The 21,019-nt window shown below is 42.6% G+C and overlaps 1 protein-coding gene across 1 annotated transcript in view; it reads left to right on the top strand.

Annotated features, from left to right (window-relative positions):
* Positions 1–21,019, top strand: part of CPNE7 (copine 7) — a 75,934-nt gene that overhangs the window by 8,190 nt on the left and 46,725 nt on the right. The window contains exon 3 of the mRNA XM_072117435.1: positions 18,083–18,265. Coding sequence (XP_071973536.1) covers positions 18,083–18,265 — 183 coding nt within the window. The remainder of the gene's footprint in view (positions 1–18,082; positions 18,266–21,019) is intronic.

Below are 21,019 nucleotides of genomic sequence, written 5' to 3'. Positions count from 1 at the left end.
CATTAAGTAGAACAGGGGATCACAAGTTCACCTTATCTGCTGTGGACTTCTGAATATACTGTTAGCCTATCAAAAGTTCCATAAAAACAATGGTGCATGGGACGGGGCTCTGCCCCAAGGCTCCATTGACTTCTATGGGCCTTCTAAATCAGAATGCAGCTGAGACAAAACCCAGGAGCACAGAGCAGAGAAGAGGAACTTATGACCTTGCAGTCCAACAGCTCAGACCCCCCACAATCATATATTTAGTCCCAATCCTGTATATAGTGGATATAGTCTGTGGTATCGTGTTACAGCTCCATACAACCCAGACATTGCCGAGCAATTTGTGCCTGAGCCCTTATCTTACAATTTTCCTTTGAACTCAATATTCTACATAGACAGAAAGAAAGATGTATACTATCACATGTGGAGAATTGCATTCTTTGCACTGCGCCTACACAACTATCCGTTAATGACAGTGTATTGTTGAATGCATTAGATTATGCCATGTAAACATGAATAATTACATTAATATCACCTCCTGTCTCACACTAATGGTCGAGAGTTATTGCACGGGGTCCATGAAATGTAATTTTGTATTACATTTAACGTTGTTATTTATGTGTCCTGGTAAAATAAAAATTAATAAAACAAATATGGTAATTAGCGCATTGACAGAACGCGGCTGCCTCCCTAATGCTCAGGACCTGCTGACACACAGAGAGGCTGCTGTTCTCTGGATGCTAATGAAGTATTTTGCTACCTCCCGTTCACAGCAATAAAACAAGCATCCTGTTAAAACTGATTGCCATCACCTCCTCTAATGTTCTAGAAGCAATAATAAGATTGTAAACACCCTCATTTTCCGCTGCTATAATGGTAATTACTGCTTTTCCAAGCTTGGTCTAATAAATATATAGATTTGTTTAATGCAATCCTTTTATAAAATCAACAAAAGCAGCAAAAAGGAATGGATGCCATATACCTCACGCAGATTTTACTTTACTTTACTAAATATGGGGTCAATGAAATGGGCTATGTAAAGGGGTTGCAGTGGTTGCAATTCTATCTGTAAACCAAAGGGCCCATAGATTTACTGATGCTCGTCATTCTAAGTATTCTAAATATATTTGCTCTTTTTTAAAAACTTTATTATTTAAGAAAAAATCCATACAAAGAAAGAATATACATAAACATGATAAAAACATACATCTGTTCCATACATAAGAGAATAAAAGATCAAAAGCGTCTTCCACACTACTTTTGAACTTTTGACAGCCAGAGGGGCACTGATGGCGCTGTTAATTGCTTGCATAACACTGGTATACATAGCCGTGCTGCTAACTCAAGAAATCGCAGCAGAGATCATACATTAACCTGTCTGGGAATCTCACAATGTTGTAAAAGGACAAAAGCTGGCTTAAAAGGAAAATAAATATTCAAATTCTGTTAAATTGTTACAATACCTTTATTCGCTAACCAGAAAAATTATATTTTCTGCAAGCTTTCAGGGCACACGGGCCCCTTCATTAGGCAAAGTTACAAATGAGTCTGTGTGCCCTCAAAGCTTGCAGCACATATAATTTTTCTGGCTAGCCAATAAAGGTATAATTTTTTAAAGAAGTTTGCCCATGAAAAAAAGTTCTCAAATTTCAACCCCCTAGCGATTTTTACACAAGAAAGATAATTTTTAACCTCTTTGCTTTACCATTTGACTAGGTTTTATTCCTGTTTTAGCTTATGTCACTCAATGATGGTCAGTGTAAAATTCCAGAGTGTGGGCAGGGACTCTCTAAGCAGACACTTCATGATTCCTCTGTGCTATGAGATACTGTGAGCTGAAAATGTGCTTAGATGATCAGGTTAGAGGTTTGTCTACACTTTTATTTAGCTCCTAAACATTATACTAGTATCTGACACATAGAAAAAGAGAGATGAGACAGATCAGAGATCATGAGTTCCATGAGATGGATATGACACACCATGACACTCTCAGCTTTGTTCCCTCACCTAATCAATAAAACACACAACTCTGCTATAAAGACCTTATTTATCTGTAGCTTTTAGAGTACCGGTAAGTCTCTGCATGCTGCTTGCTGGCATTAAGTATCTGTGCCTGAGCTGATCTTGTAATGCAGGGGGAAGGGGCAGGAGACAGAGAGCAAAGTGCAGACAATAGAAGCTATTCATGAGAAGAATCCAACCATAGTCAGAAGAATTATGGTTCCAGGGGTAACTAAAATTTTAACACCAGGACTGATAGAGAGGTGGAAATATATCTGTGATTTTGTTATCCTGAGTATATTTAAGAATCTTGTCTTCATGGAAATACCCATTAAAGTACTTTTGTACATAAAAGCATTTAACATCACAGAAGAATTTTTATTTTTTTTGTCTAGCACAGCACTTTTCTCAACATACTGGAGCACATTTACTTACCCGGGCCCTGGGTGATCCTCGATGCAGACTCTCTGACAAGGATGAACTCTGCCGCGATTCATGAAGATCGTGCACCCTATATCCTGCATGTATCCTCCCCGCTCGGGTCCGCTGGGGATCACCTTCTTCTTCCCGGTGCATTTAAGGGCCTGGCTTGCGACATCATTTTGACGTTAAATCCTGCGGTTTGTCTGAATCCGTCAGATCATCCGAAGCCCCCCCCCCGATTTGTGTCTCATGAAAGCCAGCGTGATTGCGGCAAAATCCGATCGCATGCACCAACAACCCCTTTTAAATCCCTGTCCCAGCGGCGCAAAACGGAAATCGACGAGATGTCCTACGAAAGTGCGGTCCGCAGGGCCCTTAGTAAATGAGCCGCAATGTGTCATACTGTGAACACTTTAAGATATGCAGGGGATTTTGAGATTGTTCTCTTGTGACATATTATACTTCAATTAAGTAAAAATTTATACAAATTCTCCATTTTCAAAGTTCAAATTTCTCTGCTTTTCCGGCGGAATACCATACCACCCAAATAATATCATTACTAACATTTCACGAATGTCTGCTAACATTTGCCCGGTTATGTTGGCATGTTTTTTTTTATGCATCCTCTAATTTTTCTAGGATGTAAAGAGATTTTGAATTTTGGGGGCAATATTTAACATTTTTATGAAAATCACCAAAATTCTTTATTAATATGGACCAGCTGAGCTTTCAAGTGACTGAGAGGCCTAAATAATAGTAAAACATTGTAAATTACCCCATCATAGGAACTACACCTCTCAATATATGAACTTTAAGAACTTAACCCTTTAGGTGTTTCTCAGGGGTTAAAAAAAATAAAGGTGCAATTTACAAATTGCTATTTTTTTTAGGCAATACATTCATTTTGGCCCAAAAATGAAACATTCACAATGGATTAAATGATACTCAATATATGTCGATATCCCATATATGTTGATAAACGTCTGTAGATGGGTAGGACCGCCATTCAGAGCAGATTTGCTATGCTTTTTTTTGTAATGTGGACATATGGGAGCTTATTTTTCGGATAAGATCCACTTCTCCGGTAAGTCATTTAGCGGGATTGAATAGCTAATTGATGAGATTTTATTAACTCTTTCTTGGCAGGGGATAAGAAAATCAGTTATTCTAGTTTAGGGTTTTTATTTTACTTTTTTGACCGTTTGCCGAACCATAAAAATAATATGTTATCTATATTCTAAGGGTCAATATTATTATGAAGTAACTTCATGTATATAGCTTTTTATGGTTTACCTGTTTTGTAGAATACAGAACTTATTTGGTGAGAAATTGGTCTGTTTTTGCATCGCAATGTTCTTAGAGGCATAAGATTTTTATGTTTTTGTTTACAAAACTATTTTATGGCTTGTTTTTTGCAAGACAAGCATTACTTTTTATCGGTATCATGTTGGGGTAAATGTTACTTTTTTTCCTGTTTTTAAGATGTTGGATGTGAAAATATTGTCATTTTCATGCATTCAGGAACAATTTTTTGTTATTGTACCAGTTGTAACAGATGTGCTACTACCCAATATGAAGTGTTTTTGTGTTGATTTATATGTGATTTTACATAGTATGGGGCATTAGGGAACTTATTCTTTTTTTTTTAATTGTTTTTTATTTGCACACTTTTTTTTTACTGTTTTATGTGACATGAACACATTTGATCACTTGTTCAGTGTAACATACTGCAATACTGATGTATTGAAGTATATCATATTAAAGGAAACCTACCACTACAGATCTCTACCAATTAAGGTAAATCTGGCTGTGTATGCATCCAAAGTATGTAAGGATAGCCCTTAGGGTTAATCCTTTACTCCCCTCTATCTTTGCTAATCTTTAATCAGGGTACTATGAAAATTGTATAAAGAGGTTGCGTGGAGTAGCCGGAGCTGAGGCTACACGGTGCAGCTACTCTACACCCAGAGGCTATTAAGTATCCGCGCTGTGTAGCCTCAGCCCCAGCTACTCCACACCCCAGTAGCCTATTTAGAAAATTTACATATTACCCTGATCAAAGATTAGCAAAGATTGAGTGGAGTAAAGGATTAGCCCTAAAAAGGAATATCTTTACGTACGTATCGGATCTATTTTAAAAGGTAGATCCGCAGTGGTAGGTTTCCTTTAAACAGTCTGTGTATTCTGCAGGAAAACTGTTAGATCATGCTGAATGCATCTGCTGAAGACAGCCTAAGGGTCCTTCATTGGTCCTGACCGCTGCCATAGAAATGATTGGCTCCCCCGCACCCAGTGTCAATCGTCCGGGTGAGTACCTGGTAATATAGTCTATATAGGGTTAAACAGTCAAGATGATTGCGACTATTGTGATCCTAGCTTTTACTGCAGGAGCCCGGCTGGGATCTTGTGGTGATCCCCCATGCTCAGTCCAGCCCAGGGAGTTACCATGATGTACCACGTACGTCAAGATGCGGTAAGGGGTTAATCGTATGTTGCTCCAGTCAGTTTGGCATCTAAGCTGCATCTGTTTATCATGGAACTTGTGAATGTTGCCTATGTCTTCTAAAGCAATCAAACAAACTGCACTTGGGAGGTGTGCATTGGGGTAGCCTCTTAGTGGCTAGAAGCACAGGTCTGCCATGATTTTAAATGAAACTGAGGCTGGGTTAACAATTAAATTGGGACTTTTGATATAAGTATATGAGTATTTCTTACAGAAGAAATTTATAAGTTTGTGTGTAAGCATATAAGAGATACATCTTTTTGTGCAGCCCCTCCACCTCTGTCTTTAGGAGGAGTGAACAACGGCAGCAGGCGGTGATTTGGGTGTTCATATGGATGAATGCCATATAGCAGCATCTGTCTCCCGTAGGTAATAATTTTCCCCATTAAACATATATATTTTCTTCCAGCAGCCAGACCCATAGTTTGCTGTGATATCCCTCCCTGATGGTAAATGTTTTTCCTGATGGTAAATGTCTATGGACTTGTTTAGCATTTATATTGGGAGCTTTTTTTTCGCAGAAGTGTAAATCTAGCCCAAGACATGCCATGATTTTGTCATCATAGTCAGTGAGAAAAACCTGACATGTCACATTTTATTGTGCTGATCTTTTATATGGTACTCTCCTTACTTCTATGCTTTAGGTATAACTGTAAAGTATAAAATCCTTTTGCCTTACTCTAATTTACTCAAATTAGCTATCTGCAGGTGTCTAGCTGCCTGCTAGCAGGGATTTTACTTGGTCCCCATCTTTCCGTCTGGCTTCATCACATGCTTCAGGTCGGACAATTTCATACATGCTGTCCCGATTCAATTGAATGCCCTCTGTGCAGTGTCCTTATGATACAGGTATGGCTGGAATTGTTGTCAAAGGCTCTCTCCAACTGTGCTAAAAAATTGTCAGTAACTTTACAGTTTATTGTAGATCTTTTATTTTAGGGTAAATGAAATGCATTTGAAGCACCTTTTTTTCAACTATGTTGCTTTGTTGTGGAGTACCTTGGTTTTGGTTTGGTAACATACTGGAGGCGCTGAGTTATGTATAATGGGGGCTATTACCATTTTAATTATATCTGTTCGCTTTTTGATCATATAATTCAGAAATTATGATGTGAAAGCAATAAATAATTTCAATAATGTCAATAGTCAGGTTTATAAACTCATTAAATGCATTACAGATACTAGGTAGTCTGACATTTCCAGCCACAGGAATTTATCTTCATTTACGAGAAAAATGTGATCCCATTACTAAGGGAATTAATGAATGGGTCCCTGGTTATGCAGCGGACGCAGTATAATGCATCGCTATAATCACAGACTCAGTCTTGCTATTTTCCACTGCTAATAGTTCTCTTTTCACAGTCGCCTTACTCAGAATTCTGGGAAGAATAATTAAATCCTAGGGCTTGTTGTGCCCTTTTAATGCTTGCCGACAGAACACATATATAGAATATTTGCTCCAGTGCCTGTAATGCCTAAGATATATTAAAACCTATATATCTTCCTCGCATCCTCAGTATTACTGCACATCACTAAACACAATTCATGATCATGTTTAGGTGTGCAGACATAGAAGTCACGCCATGCACTGGGGCCGGGGGGCCAAAAAACCCTATGCAACACAAAATGACTCCTATATATTACATCTGTGTCCACTTGTGTTGTGTTCTGCTCTTGACATAGATGTGCTTTAACACTGTCTGAACAAGAATATGTGTAAAGGTTCATTGTAATACCTAAGATAACCCCCTTAATTCAAGGCTAATAATAACAATTTCTTTATTTATGCAGTGCACACAGATCATGCGCTACATAGAGTTTGCCAATTCAGTCCCTGTCCCCAATGCGCCTCACAATCTATTCAACCTAACAGTATGTTTTTGTAGTGTGGGAGGAAACCGGAGGACCCCCACGCAAACAAGGAGAGAACAAAGTCTTTGCAGATGTTGACCTGGATGGGACTTGAACCTCAGGACTGCAAGGCTGTACTGCTAACCACTGAGTCAGTGTGCTGCTTCTAAAAGAAGAAATGCTCCCCTTTGTCTATTACAAAACAGTGTACCCCTTGGTGGAACAATTTTATTAGTTTGGTTTTTGCAAATTGAAAGTGGCCAAAATATAGCTGCCACAATTGATGCCAATGCACACAGCTTGATTAAGATTGTTAAAATAAATCTATTATCAAATCAAGCATGACTTAAACCAACACACTTACTCAAAGACACAGTCACCGTACCTGGACTTAATAACTTACTCTAAAGCAGCTACTGTTGAGACTGTTGTTTCTTGGTTTAGGGGTTAAAAAAATGGCATGGTTAGAACGAGACCGAGGACTCCTCGATATGAGATGGCCACTGAAACATATATTGTTTAGATCATTGGTAGGAATACAAACTGCAAATCTAGAGTGGTTTATGAAACTATTAAAATCTGTAAAAATAGGCGAATGTTGGTTATCCTTTCTGCCAAGTGAGGTAGAATCGCATTGGTTTAGGGACACCCTGAGCTTTTGGAAAAGGAATCTTACTATATCCTTTTAAGAGTAACTGTAAAGGTTTTTTTCAACAAATCAATAGCTATTGATATATAAAACAACTTTGCCTATTATCTTTGTTACCTCTATGCAGCAGTTTCCTTGCTAAAGCCCTCAGATTACCTCAGAGCTGCAATGGCTGCTTCCTCTCCATGTGCTGAAAAGCCCTATGAGTCCGTAGCTTGTTTATACTATGTTTCTCAGACAGTTTCATGGGAGTGGAGGAGCTGCTGCTCCCTGCTCAGAGTAGGAGGTCATGTGACAGTGAATGTAGCAGATAGTGATGGGAATTACGGCTCTTCTTAGTGAGCTGGCTCATTAGGCTCTGCTCACTAAGAAAAGACGACTTTTCTGGCTCCTGAACGGCTCACTATTAAATATATAATAGAGAACCGCAGGTCAGTCAATCACCCCATTCCACACCACTTTTAACCCAATTGTATCGGGTTAAAGGGGGAAAAGTGAGATGGTTAGGGGCGGGGTTAAGTGAGTCACCGGCTCACTGAGGGGAGCCGGCACTCGTCGCTCACGAACAAGAGCCTGGTTCGTCGCGAATGACACATCACTTGTAGCAGAGCTGGATGTGTCCAAGACATCTCTTGCACAGAATAGTGAAGTACAAGATTTTCCTGTCCATATCAGCCCTCCATCCTAGTCTGTGATCCCAGTCCGTGATCCCAGTCCCAGAACTTTCTGTCTCTCTCCTCTCCTTATGCTGCTCCCTTCCCCCATGTTGTCATCGGCAGTATAAGCTTTGTTAGATAAGCTATTAACGCTTAGTGCTCAAACAGCACAGGCTATAGACTGCATGTACTTATGATTTCTCCTACTTATTACATGTTCCCTGCTCCTCCATGTGATGGAAGCTGCCAGGCTGGTAAGCATATAAATCCTGTATGTGCAGTGTTCAGTGGATTTTCATGTGGAAAACTAAATGGAATTAATGCTAAATTACTTTGAGAGAGAACACAAGGCATCAAGGGATCTGTGGGCAAGCTAACTGGCCTCAGCCTGAGGGCATAAACTGTAATACATTAGTCACCACCCACTTCACCTCTGGTGAGAAAGATTTTTGTCAAACACTTTAAAAACAGAAAATTCCATAACTTTGTTTGTTTACAAAGGGAGAATCACATATAATAATTTGGTAAAATAACAATAGTTTTACAGTTAAACTTTAACTTTGATCTGGCAATTGTTTAGTCTATGTCTAGGTACATAGGCAGAGATTTGTCAGAAGTGTCTGAAAGCAGAACAGTTCTAGTTGCCCATGGCAATCAGAGCTCAGCTTTCCCACAGATTGCAAGCACAAAAAGTCAATTTAGGTTTGTATGCAAAATATCTAGGCAGGCAACAAAACAATCTAAATCGGGGACATAGAGATATTATAACAACTAAATCTGTAATCATCCTGCCCTTTATGAATCATGGGAAAAATATATGAATAAGGAACTTTCTTTAAATGAATGGCAGCATGCCTGAAAATCAACAAGTAGATTCCATGGACCAAATGTATCACGTTATATAATAAAGTTGGCTGAACTTGACATACTTTAGCAGTGCCATGCATCTCTCTAAATTTGCTGATATGATAGATATCTTTTTTTTTTCCCTTTGTCTGTTTTGCAGGTTTTTTTAACCTTTTTTTTTTTAATTTTTTAACCTTTTAGGAGCACGTATGCATAGGTCAGTTAGTTGTACTTCATTTTACAGCTAAAAAGTCTCTAATTTGCGCTAAAAAAAGTTACAAGACAAAGAAAACATCTATCTTGGAATTATACATTTAAGAACATTGCAACAGACACCCACCAGCTAACTTCTTAAGGGCCTGGCATAGTTAATAATAATAATAATTCTTTATTTATATAGCGCCTACAGATTACGCAGCGCTGCACATAGTTGCAAAAAAATGCACCTAAAATATAAAAAAAAAACTGCAAAAAGAAGAGAAAAAAACCCAGAGCAAAATAAAAATACATGTTCCCCCATGTGTAGTAATCACATCTATTTGGCCAGAAAGTTAGCAAATTTAGCAGAGAGAAGGAAAGCAACATATGATAGAAATGTTGCGGTTAGATCGGTGGGCAAGCTGGCAATGCTAAATATGGGAATGGGAAAGTTTCCAATAAATATAGGCAGGCAGCTATAGACAGCTCTGTTTCAGAATCATTGTTATCCTTCTGATTGTTGAATATGGAAATTACTGTTGCAGGACACTTTTACCTGCACTGAACTGATGAGGAACAATACCTCTGAAACACATTTATCTACAATTGGGTGTTTACTTGTTTGGTTACAATCCCATGTCTTCTTAAAAGACTGGTGTACCCACAATCCTCGGTGAAGCATGCTTGGCCTTTTAAGACTTTGTTCTCCTCTAAAGGTGGCCTGCAAAGGCATTAAATTATCTCCCTGAGACACATTTGAGGCATGGGCATAGGCTCCTATGGTGCCTAAATGTCAGAGTGAAAGCACAGATTAGTCACCACACACTAGAGGGAAGGATGCACAGTGTTACAGTATGCAACATTTTCTCTGCAATCCACTTATTCCAGCTTACACATGTTAGTGTGGTTAAGAATACTTTATTGTAGGAACAAAAAGATTGTACATGGTAAATGTGATTAATAATTGCAACTTTTTTGACACATTTGTATATTTGCGCCTGATTTGTCTTTAAAATCTAGATGTGAACGTATGAAAAAGTTGCAGTTTTGGTACAAATTGTGGTTAAAATTTTGGAAATAAACTCCAGTCCTAATCATGCCTAGGAATAACTTTAGAAGGGGTTGCAAAAGAGTTGAGTTGATTGTTTTAGCTACCTTATATATCAGCCTATAAGATAAATCAAAACCCAGTCTAAAACCCAGAATAACCAAAAAGAAGATGGGCACAAATGTCCTGACTAAAGATAAATGACCCCAATGTGTTTGTTGGCCATTGTCAGATTCCTCCATCTTTATTCTAATTAGAGATGAGCGAACACTAAAATGCTCGGGTACTCGTTATTCGAGACGAACTTTTCCCGATGCTCGAGTGCTCGTCTCGAATAACGAACCCCATTGAAGTCAATGGGAGACTCGAGCATTTTTCAAGGGGACCAAGGCTCTGCACAGGGAAGCTTGGCCAAACACCTGGGAACCTCAGAAAAGGATGGAAACACCACGGAAATGGACAGGAAACAGCAGGGGCAGCATGCATGGATGCCTCTGAGGCTGCATAATCGCAACATTATGCCAAAATTATGGGCAACAGCATGGCCATGACAGAGTGACAGAATGAAGCTAGATAGCATCTAAAACATCCAATAATTGACCCTGACACTATAGGGGACGGCATGCAGAGGCAGCGGCAGCAGGCTAGAGAGTGTCATGGCGACATACCCTAAATGGACTCAGGCTTCAAACCAATGGGTGGCAGAGAGGAACCAAAGGAGGTGAGCAAGAAGCGCTCAAATAATATCGGTACATGATAAAAGTTTGCCAGTATATTTTGTGGATTACACAGCAGGGTGGCGACAAAGTTAACATGGAAGCCATGAAAACAACCCAAAATTCTGCCTGACACAGCTCGTTTGATAAGGGGACCATGTATGGAGGCAGTGAACTAGTAGTAGATTAAAGGTGCTGCAGTTAAAACTATGTTAGTTGGATCTTGGCATGGAGCTGGCGCTCCGCTGCCAGGCGAGCTTTCGCCAATCCAAGCCCCTGTCTATAGGCTACTCCCCAAACAGCACTTCTAAGAACCTTTTGTATAAGATCAAGTGTAGTAGCGTTCTTATAAGTTTAGGATATGGCGGGTGAGGGGAATGTAAACAGCTGCGCAAGAAGCGCTGAAATAATATCGGTAAATGATAAAAGTTTGCCAGTATTTTTTGTGGATTACACAGCAGGGTGGCGACAAAGTTAACAAGTTTGTTGTGGAAGCCATGAAAACAACCCAAAATTCTGCCTGACACAGCTCGTTTGATAAGGGGACCATGTATGCTTACAGTTCATGCCAGTCGCTGCACTGGCTGCCAGTCTCCTTTCGAATACAGTTTAAAATAATAATAACCCTCATCCATAAAGCTCTGTATAATGCTGCACCCCCCTACCTCTCCTCTCTTATCTCAGTCTATCGCCCAACCCGTGCTCTTAGATCCGCCAGTGATCTTAGATTAACCTCTACCCTAGTGCGGACCTCCCACTCGCGTCTCCAAGACTTCTCTAGAGCTGCACCAATTCTATGGAATGCTCTGCCCCGGACTATCAGACTAATACCTAACCTCCAAAGTTTCAAACGTGGTCTTAAAACCCATTTCTTTAGGCAAGCCTATAACACTCATTAACTGCATGAAGTTTTAACTCTTCTACTAACCCGTCCTGTGTCGTCCTCCCATCTGTTATCCAGCAACCAACAGGCACCAGACTTCTCTGCAGTCCCATTCACCCTGGACCTGGTATATAAGATGACGGCTGAGTGGTTCAAGCGACAGCAATTCCATTTATTATATTTTGTTCTATTCCCTAAGAAGAATGGCTTGACCATTAAATATTCTTTTACCTCGTGTTACCCCATCATCTTCATAAACCGTAAGCTCTGGCGAGCAGGGACCTCACTCCTGTTGTTCCATACAAATGTTGTGCTCTGTTACATTACATTTGTATTTGTTTCCTATGATTTGTAAAGCGCTACAGAATATGATGACGCTATATAAATAAAGATTATTATTATTATTATTATGGAGGCAGTGAACTAGTAGTAGATTAAAGGTGCTGTTAGTTGGATCTTGGGATGGAGCTGGCGCTCTGCAGCCAGGCGAGCTTTCGCCAATCCAAGCCCCTGTCTCTAGGCTACTCCCCAAACAGCACTTCTAAGAACCTTTTGTATAAGATCAAGTGTAGTAGCGTTCTTATAAGTTTGGGATATGGCGGGTGAGGGGAATGTAAACAGCTGCGCAAGAAGCGCTGAAATAATATCGGTTAATCATAAAAGTTTGCCAGTATATTTTGTGGATAACACAGCAGGGTGGCGACAAAGTTAACAACTTTGATGTGGAATCCATGAAAACAACCCAAATTTCTGCCTGACACACCTCGTTTGATAAGGGGAGGATGTATGGAGGCAGCTATATGGACGACTTTTGGAGGTAGCAATGGAGACAACGTGTGGAGGCTGCTATGGAGACAATTTAATTTGGATAGTGCCTGTATGTGGCAGTCCCAAAAAGTTTTCAAACCAGAGGAGCAGGTAGGTGTCCCTCCAGAAAAATGGAATAGATTGAGTGCATGTATGTGGCAGTCCCAAAAAGTTTTCAAACCAGAGGAGCAGGTAGGTGGCCCTCCAGAAAAATGGAATAGATTGAGTGCCTGTATGTGGCAGTCCCAAAAAGTTTTCAAACCAGAGGAGCAGGTAGGTGTCCCTCCAGAAAAATGGAATAGATTGAGTGCCTGTATGTGGCAGTCCCAAAAATGTTTCAAACCAGAGGAGCAGGTAGGTGGCCCTCCAGTAAAATGGAATAGATTGAGTGCCTGTATGTGGCAGTCCCAAAAATTTTTTAAAACAGAGGACCGGGTAGGTGGCCCTCCAGAAAAATGGAATAGATTGAGTGCCTGTATGTGGCACTCACAAAAATTGTTTCAAACAGAGGACCGGGTAGGTGGCCCTCCAGAAAAATGGAATAGATTGAGTGCCTGTATGTGGCACTCACAAAAATTGTTTCAAACAGAGGACCGGGTAGGTGGCCCTCCAGAAAAATTAAATGCATAAAGTACTATAGCAAGAGCCAGTGGGCCCTGTCAAAAAATAGCCAGTTTCCTCTGCTTTACTGTACAAAGAGGAGGAGAAGGAGGAAAATGAGGAGGAGGAGGAGTGGATCAATTATTCAGGTTGAGCTTCCTTCACCTGGTGGAGATTGGAAATTCTGAGAAATCCAGCCTTTATTCATTTTAATAAGCGTCAGCCTGTCAGCGCTGTCAGTCGACAGGCGTGTACGCTTATCTGTGATGATGCCACCAGCTGCACTGAAAACCCGCTCGGACAAGACGCTAGCGGCAGGGCAGGCAAGAACCTCCAAGGCGTACAGCGCCAGTTCGTGCCACATGTCCAGCTTTGAAACCCAGTAGTTGTAGGGAGCTGTGTGATCATTTAGGACGATGGTATGGTCAGCTACGTACTCCCTCACCATCTTTCTGTAAAGATCAGCCCTACTCTGCCGAGACTGGGGACAGGTGACAGTGTCTTGCTGGGGTGACATAAAGCTGGCAAAAGCCTTGTAAAGCGTACCCTTGCCAGTGCTGGACAAGCTGCCTGCTCGCCTACTCTCCCTCGCTACTTGTCCCGCAGAACTACGCACTCTGCCGCTAGCGCTGTCAGAAGGGAAATACTGTTTCAGCTTGTGCACCAGGGCCTGCTGGTATTCATGCATTCTCACACTCCTTTCCTCTGCAGGGATGAGAGTGGAAAGATTTTGCTTGTACCGTGGGTCCAGGAGAGTGAACACCCAGTAATCGGTGCTGGAATAAATTCTTTGAACGCGAGGGTCACGGGATAGGCAGCCTAGCATGAAATCTGCCATATGCGCCAGAGTACCAACGCGTAAGAATTCACTCCCCTCACTGGCCTGACTGTCCATTTCCTCCTCCTCCAACTCCTCCAACTCCTCTTCTTCTGCCCATACACGCTGAACAGTGAAGGACTCAACAATGGTCCCCTCTTGTGTCTCGCCAACATTCTCCTCCTCTTCCTCCTCATCCTCCTCCACCTCCACCTCCTCCGATATGCGCTGAGAAACAGACCTGAGGGTGCTTTGGCTATCAACAAGGGAATCTTCTTCCCCCGTCTCTTGTGACGAGCGCAAAGCTTCCGACTTCATGCTGATCAGAGAGTTTTTCAACAGGCCAAGCAGCGGGATGGTGAGGCTGATGATGGCGGCATCGCCACTGACCATCTGTGTTGACTCCTCAAAGTTACTCAGCACCTGACAGATATCAGACATCCACGTCCACTCCTCATTGTAGACTTGAGGAAGCTGACTGACCTGACTACCACTTCTGGTGGAAGTTGACATCTGGCAGTCTACAATCGCTCTGCGCTGCTGGTAAACTCTGGATAACATGGTCAGTGTTGAATTCCACCTCGTGGGCACGTCGCACAACAGTCGGTGAGCGGGCAGTTGGAGGCGGCGCTGCGCTGCCCTGAGAGTGGCAGCATCTGGGCTGGACTTCCTGAAATGCGCACAGATGCGGCGCACCTTCGTGAGCAAATCAGACAGATTGGGGTATGTCTTGAGGAAACGCTGAACTATCAGATTTAACACATGGGCCAGGCATGGCACATGTGTCAGTCTGCCGAGTTGCAGAGCCGCCACCAGGTTACGGCCGTTGTCACACACAACCATGCCTGGCTTCAGGTTCAGCGGTGCCAGCCACAGATCAGTCTGCGCCGTGATGCCCTGTAATAGCTCTTGGGCGGTGTGCCTTTTGTCGCCTAGGCTCAGCAGTTTGAGCACCGCCTGCTGTCGCTTAGCGACGGCACTGCTGCTGTGCCTAGAGCTACCGACTGATGGCGCCGTGCCCACGGATGGTAGTTCGGAGGAGGAGGTGGAGGAGGGGTGGGAGGAGGAGGAGGCATAGTAGGCCTGAAACACCTGGACCGAGGTAGGCCCCGCAATCCTCGGCGTCGGCAGTATATGACCAGCCCCAGGGTCAGACTCGGTCCCAGCCTCCACCAAGTTAACCCAATGTGCCGTCAGCGATATATAGTGGCCCTGCCCGGCAGCACTCGTCCACGTGTCCGTGGTCAGGTGGACCTTGTCAGAAACGGCGTTGGTCAGGGCACGGGTGATGTTGTCTGACACATGCTGGTGCAGGGCTTGGACGGCACATCGGGAAAAGTAGTGGCGGCTGGGGACCGAATACCGAGGGGCGGCCGCCGCCATGAGGTTGCGAAAGGCCTCGGTCTCTACTAGCCTATAGGGCAGCATCTCCAGGCTAAGCAATCTGGAGATGTGCACATTAAGGGCTTGGGCGTGCGGGTGGGTTGCACTATATTTGCGTTTCCGCTCCAGCGTCTGGGGTATGGAGAGCTGAACGCTGGTGGATGCTGTGGAGGATCGTGGAGGCGACGATGGGGTTTTTGTGGCAGGGTCCTGGGCAGGGGGCTGACTATCAGCTGACACAGGGGAAGGAGCAGTGGTGTGCACGGCCGGAGGTGAACGGGCTTGTTGCCACTGAGTGGGGTGTTTAGCATTCATATGCCTGCGCATACTGGTGGTAGTTAAGCTAGTAGTGGTGGAACCCCTGCTGAGCCTGGTTTGGCAAATGTTGCACACCACAGTCCGTCGGTCATCCGGTGTTTCCTTAAAGAACCTCCAGACTTCTGAAGATCTAGCCCTCGCCGCAAGAGCCCTCACCACGGGAGCTTCACTAGTTGACACATTTGGCGCTGATGCACCAGCTCTGGCCCTGCCTCTCCGTCTGGCCCCACCACTGCCTCTTCCAACCTGTTCTGGTCGAGGACTCTCCTCCGTCTCAGAAGCACTGTGTTCACCCGGCCTCTCAACCCAGCTTGGGTCTGTCACCTCATCATCCTCCGATCCCTCAGTCTGCTCCCCCCTCGGACTTCCTGCCCTGACAACAACTTCCCCACTGTCTGACAACCGTGTCTCCTCATCGTCGGACACCTCTTTACACACTTCCACTACGTCAAGAAGGTCATCATCACCCACAGACTGTGACTGGTGGAAAACCTGGGCATCGGAAAATTGCTCAGCAGCAACCGGACAAGTGGTTTGTGACTGTGGGAAGGGTCCAGAAAACAGTTCCTCAGAGTATGCCGGTTCAAATGCCAAATTTTCCTGGGAGGGGGCAGACTGGGGGGGAGGAGGCTGAGGTGCAGGAGCTGGAGGAGTGGCGATTTCGGTGACATGGGTGGACTGCGTGGAAGACTGACTGGTGGACAAATTGCTCGAAGCATTGTCAGCAATCCACGACATCACCTGTTCGCACTGTTCTGGCCTCAACAGTGCTCTACCACGAGTCCCAGTAACTTCAGACATGAACCTAGGGAGTGTAGCTCTGCGGCGTTCCCCTGCTCCCTCATAAGCAGGTGGTGTCTCACCCCGCCCAGGACCACGGCCTCTGACCCCTGCAGTAGTTGGACGCCCACGTCCCCGCCCTCGTCCTCTACCCCTAGCCCTCGGGTTAAACATTTTTAAAATGAGAGTTATAACTTTAATTTTTTTTTAACTTTTTTTTGTGTTTTTTGTTTTTTTTTGTGTTTTTTGTTTTTTTTTGTTTTTTTGTGTTTTTGAGTTTTTAAAACCAAACGATGCTATCCTATTGCTATGGCTATTTTCTAGCCAAGTATGAAAGCACACTACTATGCCAGATGAGATGACACTGAGTTATTAAACAAAATAAACGTAAAATAGAAAAGGACAAATGGCAGACTGTGCCTAATTGAAATCCAACCCCTACTAAATTTTCCCACTTCGGTCTTTGCTATGGATATGTGCGTCACTAAGCGCAAAACACAGCGGTCGCAAGTCTCACTACAAATTGCTCAGAATTGGCTAGTACATGCACTGCAGCAAGTACAGCCACCAGCAGATCAACCAGAAATCAAATATATAGAACGCTACTGTAGGCGTAAGTAAGCTGTTTGGATTCTCCTATGGCTATTTTCTAGCCAAGTATCAAAGCACACTACTATGCCAGATGAGATGACACTGAGTTAGTGCCTAATTGAAATCCAACCCCTACTAAATTTTCCCACTTCGGTCTTTGCTATGGATATGTGCGTCACTAAGCGCAGAACACAGCGGTCGCAAGTCTCACTACAAATTGCTCAGAATTGGCTAGTACATGCACTGCAGCAAGTACAGCCACCAGCAGATCAACCAGAAATCAAATATATAGAACGCTACTGTAGGCGTAAGTAAGCTGTTTGGATTCTCCTATGGCTATTTTCTAGCCAAGTATCAAAGCACACTACTATGCCAGATGAGATGACACTGAGTTATTAAACAAAATAAACGTAAAAAAAAAAGTTAATGGCAGACTGTGCCTAATTGAAATCAAACCCCTACTAAATTTTCCCACTTTGGTGTTTGAGGTGGATATGTGTGCCACTAAGAGCTAAACACAACGGTAGCAAGTTCCCCTGCTAATTCCTCACAAAATGGTACTAGATGCAAATAAAAAAAAAAAAAGTAGAACGTTATTGTAGCCCTAAGAAGGGCTGTTGGGTTCTTGGAGAATCACTCCTGCCTAACAGTAAGCTAATAGAACACCCTAACGCTTTCCCTGACCAGCAGCAGCTCTCTCCCTAGCGGCATCCAGACACAGAATGATCCGAGCAGCGCGGGCAGCGGCTAGTCTATCCCAGGGTCACCTGATCTGGCCAGCCAACCACTGCTATCGACGTGTAAGGGTACCACGTCATGCTGGGTGGAGTGCAGAGTCTCCTGGCTTGTGATTGGCTCTGTTTCTGGCCGCCAAAAAGCAAAACGGCGGGAGCTGCCATTTTCTCGAGCAGGCGAAGTATTCGTCCGAGCAACGAGCAGTTTCGAGTACGCTAATGCTCGACCGAGCATCAAGCTCGGACGAGCATGTTCGCTCATCTCTAATTCTAATGCTCTCTTTTGTCTACAGGTGGACCGAACAGAAGTAATAAAGAGCAATTTGAATCCTGTCTTTTCCAAAGTCTTCACTGTGGATTATTATTTTGAAGAGGTTCAAAAGTTGAGATTTGAGGTTTATGACATTCATGGACACTGTAGCATTGGATCAAGGGAAGATGACTTCTTGGGAGGAGTGGAACTTACTTTGGGACAGGTAAGAATATCACAACGACACATATATGCAAAGTGACCAATGACTAAACTCACAATAAAAGAGGCGCAAATATCCTGTACATTGCTGTTAAAGTTGGACATTGTGGAGTGTTTTAAGTTTCTCATATGCTTACGGTAGGGGAAGAGAATAAACTATGTTGCTTCTATATAATGTACAATAATTTGTCATGCATCTGACTCAATAAGCCAATCATTTTCATACCATACAAGTTCCCACTGAACTTGCACACAAGGGCCCACTGAGGAAATGATGCAGAAACCGACACGCCATCCGTACAACGTATATGAATGACTTTTTGTTGTCATCGCAAACACGCAACACATTTTCACCCCATTATAAATTGCTAGATTTTTTGCCGTTTCCATAGAAGCATAGCATTATTATTTTTATGTGACATAACTTACTTTTAAGGAGAATTTTTTAAATCAGTTTTTATTAAGATTTTTAGTGGATGAGAAAAAAAAGAAAGTTAATTTGGGCATATTTGGAACAGGCTTAATAGTGTGGTAATTTAATAGTTAAGTTTGTTATGGATGCTGGGATCCAAAAAATTTATTTAATTTATATATTTTACTTTTTTTTTACACATTTTATTACTTTCTAAGCACTTTTCAGGATACTTAACACCAGACAGTGTGATTACTGATGCAATGATCTCCATAATGGATAGCATTTGGATCTGATGAAGAAACTATCTTGCTTAGAAACCAATAAAAATAAATAAATTTTACCTCTGCTTGATTTTCCCTTTTTGGCACCTATCTGTTCAATTTTGTGACAAAAGGCTGCTAGTCAACCTATTATGGCATGTTCTCCAGCCTCCTGACCAGAGGACAATGAGATGCACAGACATCCACACGTTTGCACCTCCAACATTGCTCTTTCCATGACATAGTTGTTGGTTGCCATTAGCAATGATCTATTTGCACTGCAGCAGAGACCTTTTCACAATAGACCACTTGGCAGCAACACAGTCCATTTAAGGCATCTGCATACCTGATCCAGTTGGTTGTCCCTGACAATGGCACACACCATGTTTTCAACTGGCGTTGCAGACACATCACAGGCATCTTTGACAATGGAGTGGTATCAGCTTGGCCTGGCAGGCCACCTAGCAGGCAGTGTAGGGCATGCGGGTGGAAACACACCTGTTGTAGACCTTCCATGTTGGCTATAAGTCTGCTTCCATGCAGCCTCATGCTTCACTTTCTATGAGGTCACTTTGCAAGGTCTTTCTCCTGTTTTATTGGCCACAAGTGCCTCACATATTCTTCCATTAGAGCCATGACAAATATTTAAGCAGAGGTAACAGTCTCTATTTAGGCTTATTGCATGCCCACAGTGTTTCCAGCAGCAAACACCAGTCTCTGGTTCCATATTTCGCTCTTCTCAGAAACCATAAACTTTTGAGACAGTCTCGGACATGGGGCTACTGGGCCTTTAACCCTTTCAGGACCTGGCCATTTTTTGTTTTTTCATTTTCATTTTTCACTTCCCATGATCAAAAGTCCATAACTTTTTTATTTTTCCATGTCCAGAGCTGTGTGACAACTTGTTTTCTGCGTAACAAATTACACTTCATAGAAATGGTATTTATTATTCCATGACGTGTACTGGGAAGCGGGAAAAAAATTCCAAATGCAGTGAAATTGGCAAAATAACGCATTTGTGCCGTTTTCTTGTGGGCTTGGATCTTACGGATTTCACTGTGCACCCCAAATGACATGTCTACTTTATTCTTTGGGTCGGTACGATTACGGGGATAACAAATTTATATAGGTTTTATAATGTTATCATACATTTAAAAAAATTAAAACCTCCTGTACGAAAATTTTTTTGGGGATTTTGCCATCTTCTGGCGCTAATAACATTTTTATACTTTGGTGTATGGAGCTGTGGGTGGTGTGGTTTTTTGCGGATTTTGATGACGTTTACAATGTTATAAATTTTTGGACTGTACGATCTTGTGATCACTTTTTATGGAATTTTTAATTTTTTTTAAAATGACAAAAAAGGGCTATTTTTGACTTTGGGCGCGGCGATACCTAATGTGTTTATGATTTTTACTGTTTATTTATATTTATATCAGTTCCAGGGAAAGGGGGGTGATTTGAGTTTTTAGGGTTTTTTTATTACAATTTTTTTTTTAACTTTTTTTAATTTTTACTATTTTTCAGACTCCCTAGGGTACTTTAACCCTAGGTTGTCTGTACGATCCTATCATATACTGCCATACTACAGTATGGCAGTATATGTGGATTTTACTCCTCATACATTACAATGTGCTGATAGCACATTGTAATGCATGGGTTAACCCGAAGTACCATGGCAATGGATCCTCGAAAAGATGGCGTCTTTTTGAAGCCACCGGCAGCTTTGCCAGCGGCGATCAGCGGGAAAACACCTGCGATCGGTGCTGGCACTGATCGCGGGTGTTACCGGTAAGCCTTTGCTGCAATATGCAGCAAAGACTTACAGGCTATGGAGAGGGCTCAGCGCGTGAGCCCTCTCCATGCTCCCGCGGCCGACCCGTGATGTGCTATTACGTCACGGGTCGTGAACGGGTTAAATCCTGTTGCAACACAGTTCATGTGCTATTTTGTGCCATAGCATACCTCCACCATATATAAGGGATTAGGCATGGGATCGTCATCCCCTGGGGCAGACGGGCACAATTCACCAGCACACCAGTAAATTTACTGTCCACACTGTGCGTTTTGTGTAGAACTGACC

This window comes from Engystomops pustulosus, chromosome 7, assembly GCF_040894005.1.
Source record: "Engystomops pustulosus chromosome 7, aEngPut4.maternal, whole genome shotgun sequence".
NCBI classification, from domain to species: domain Eukaryota; kingdom Metazoa; phylum Chordata; class Amphibia; order Anura; family Leptodactylidae; genus Engystomops; species Engystomops pustulosus.
This window is presented reverse-complemented; position numbering and strand designations above follow the sequence as displayed.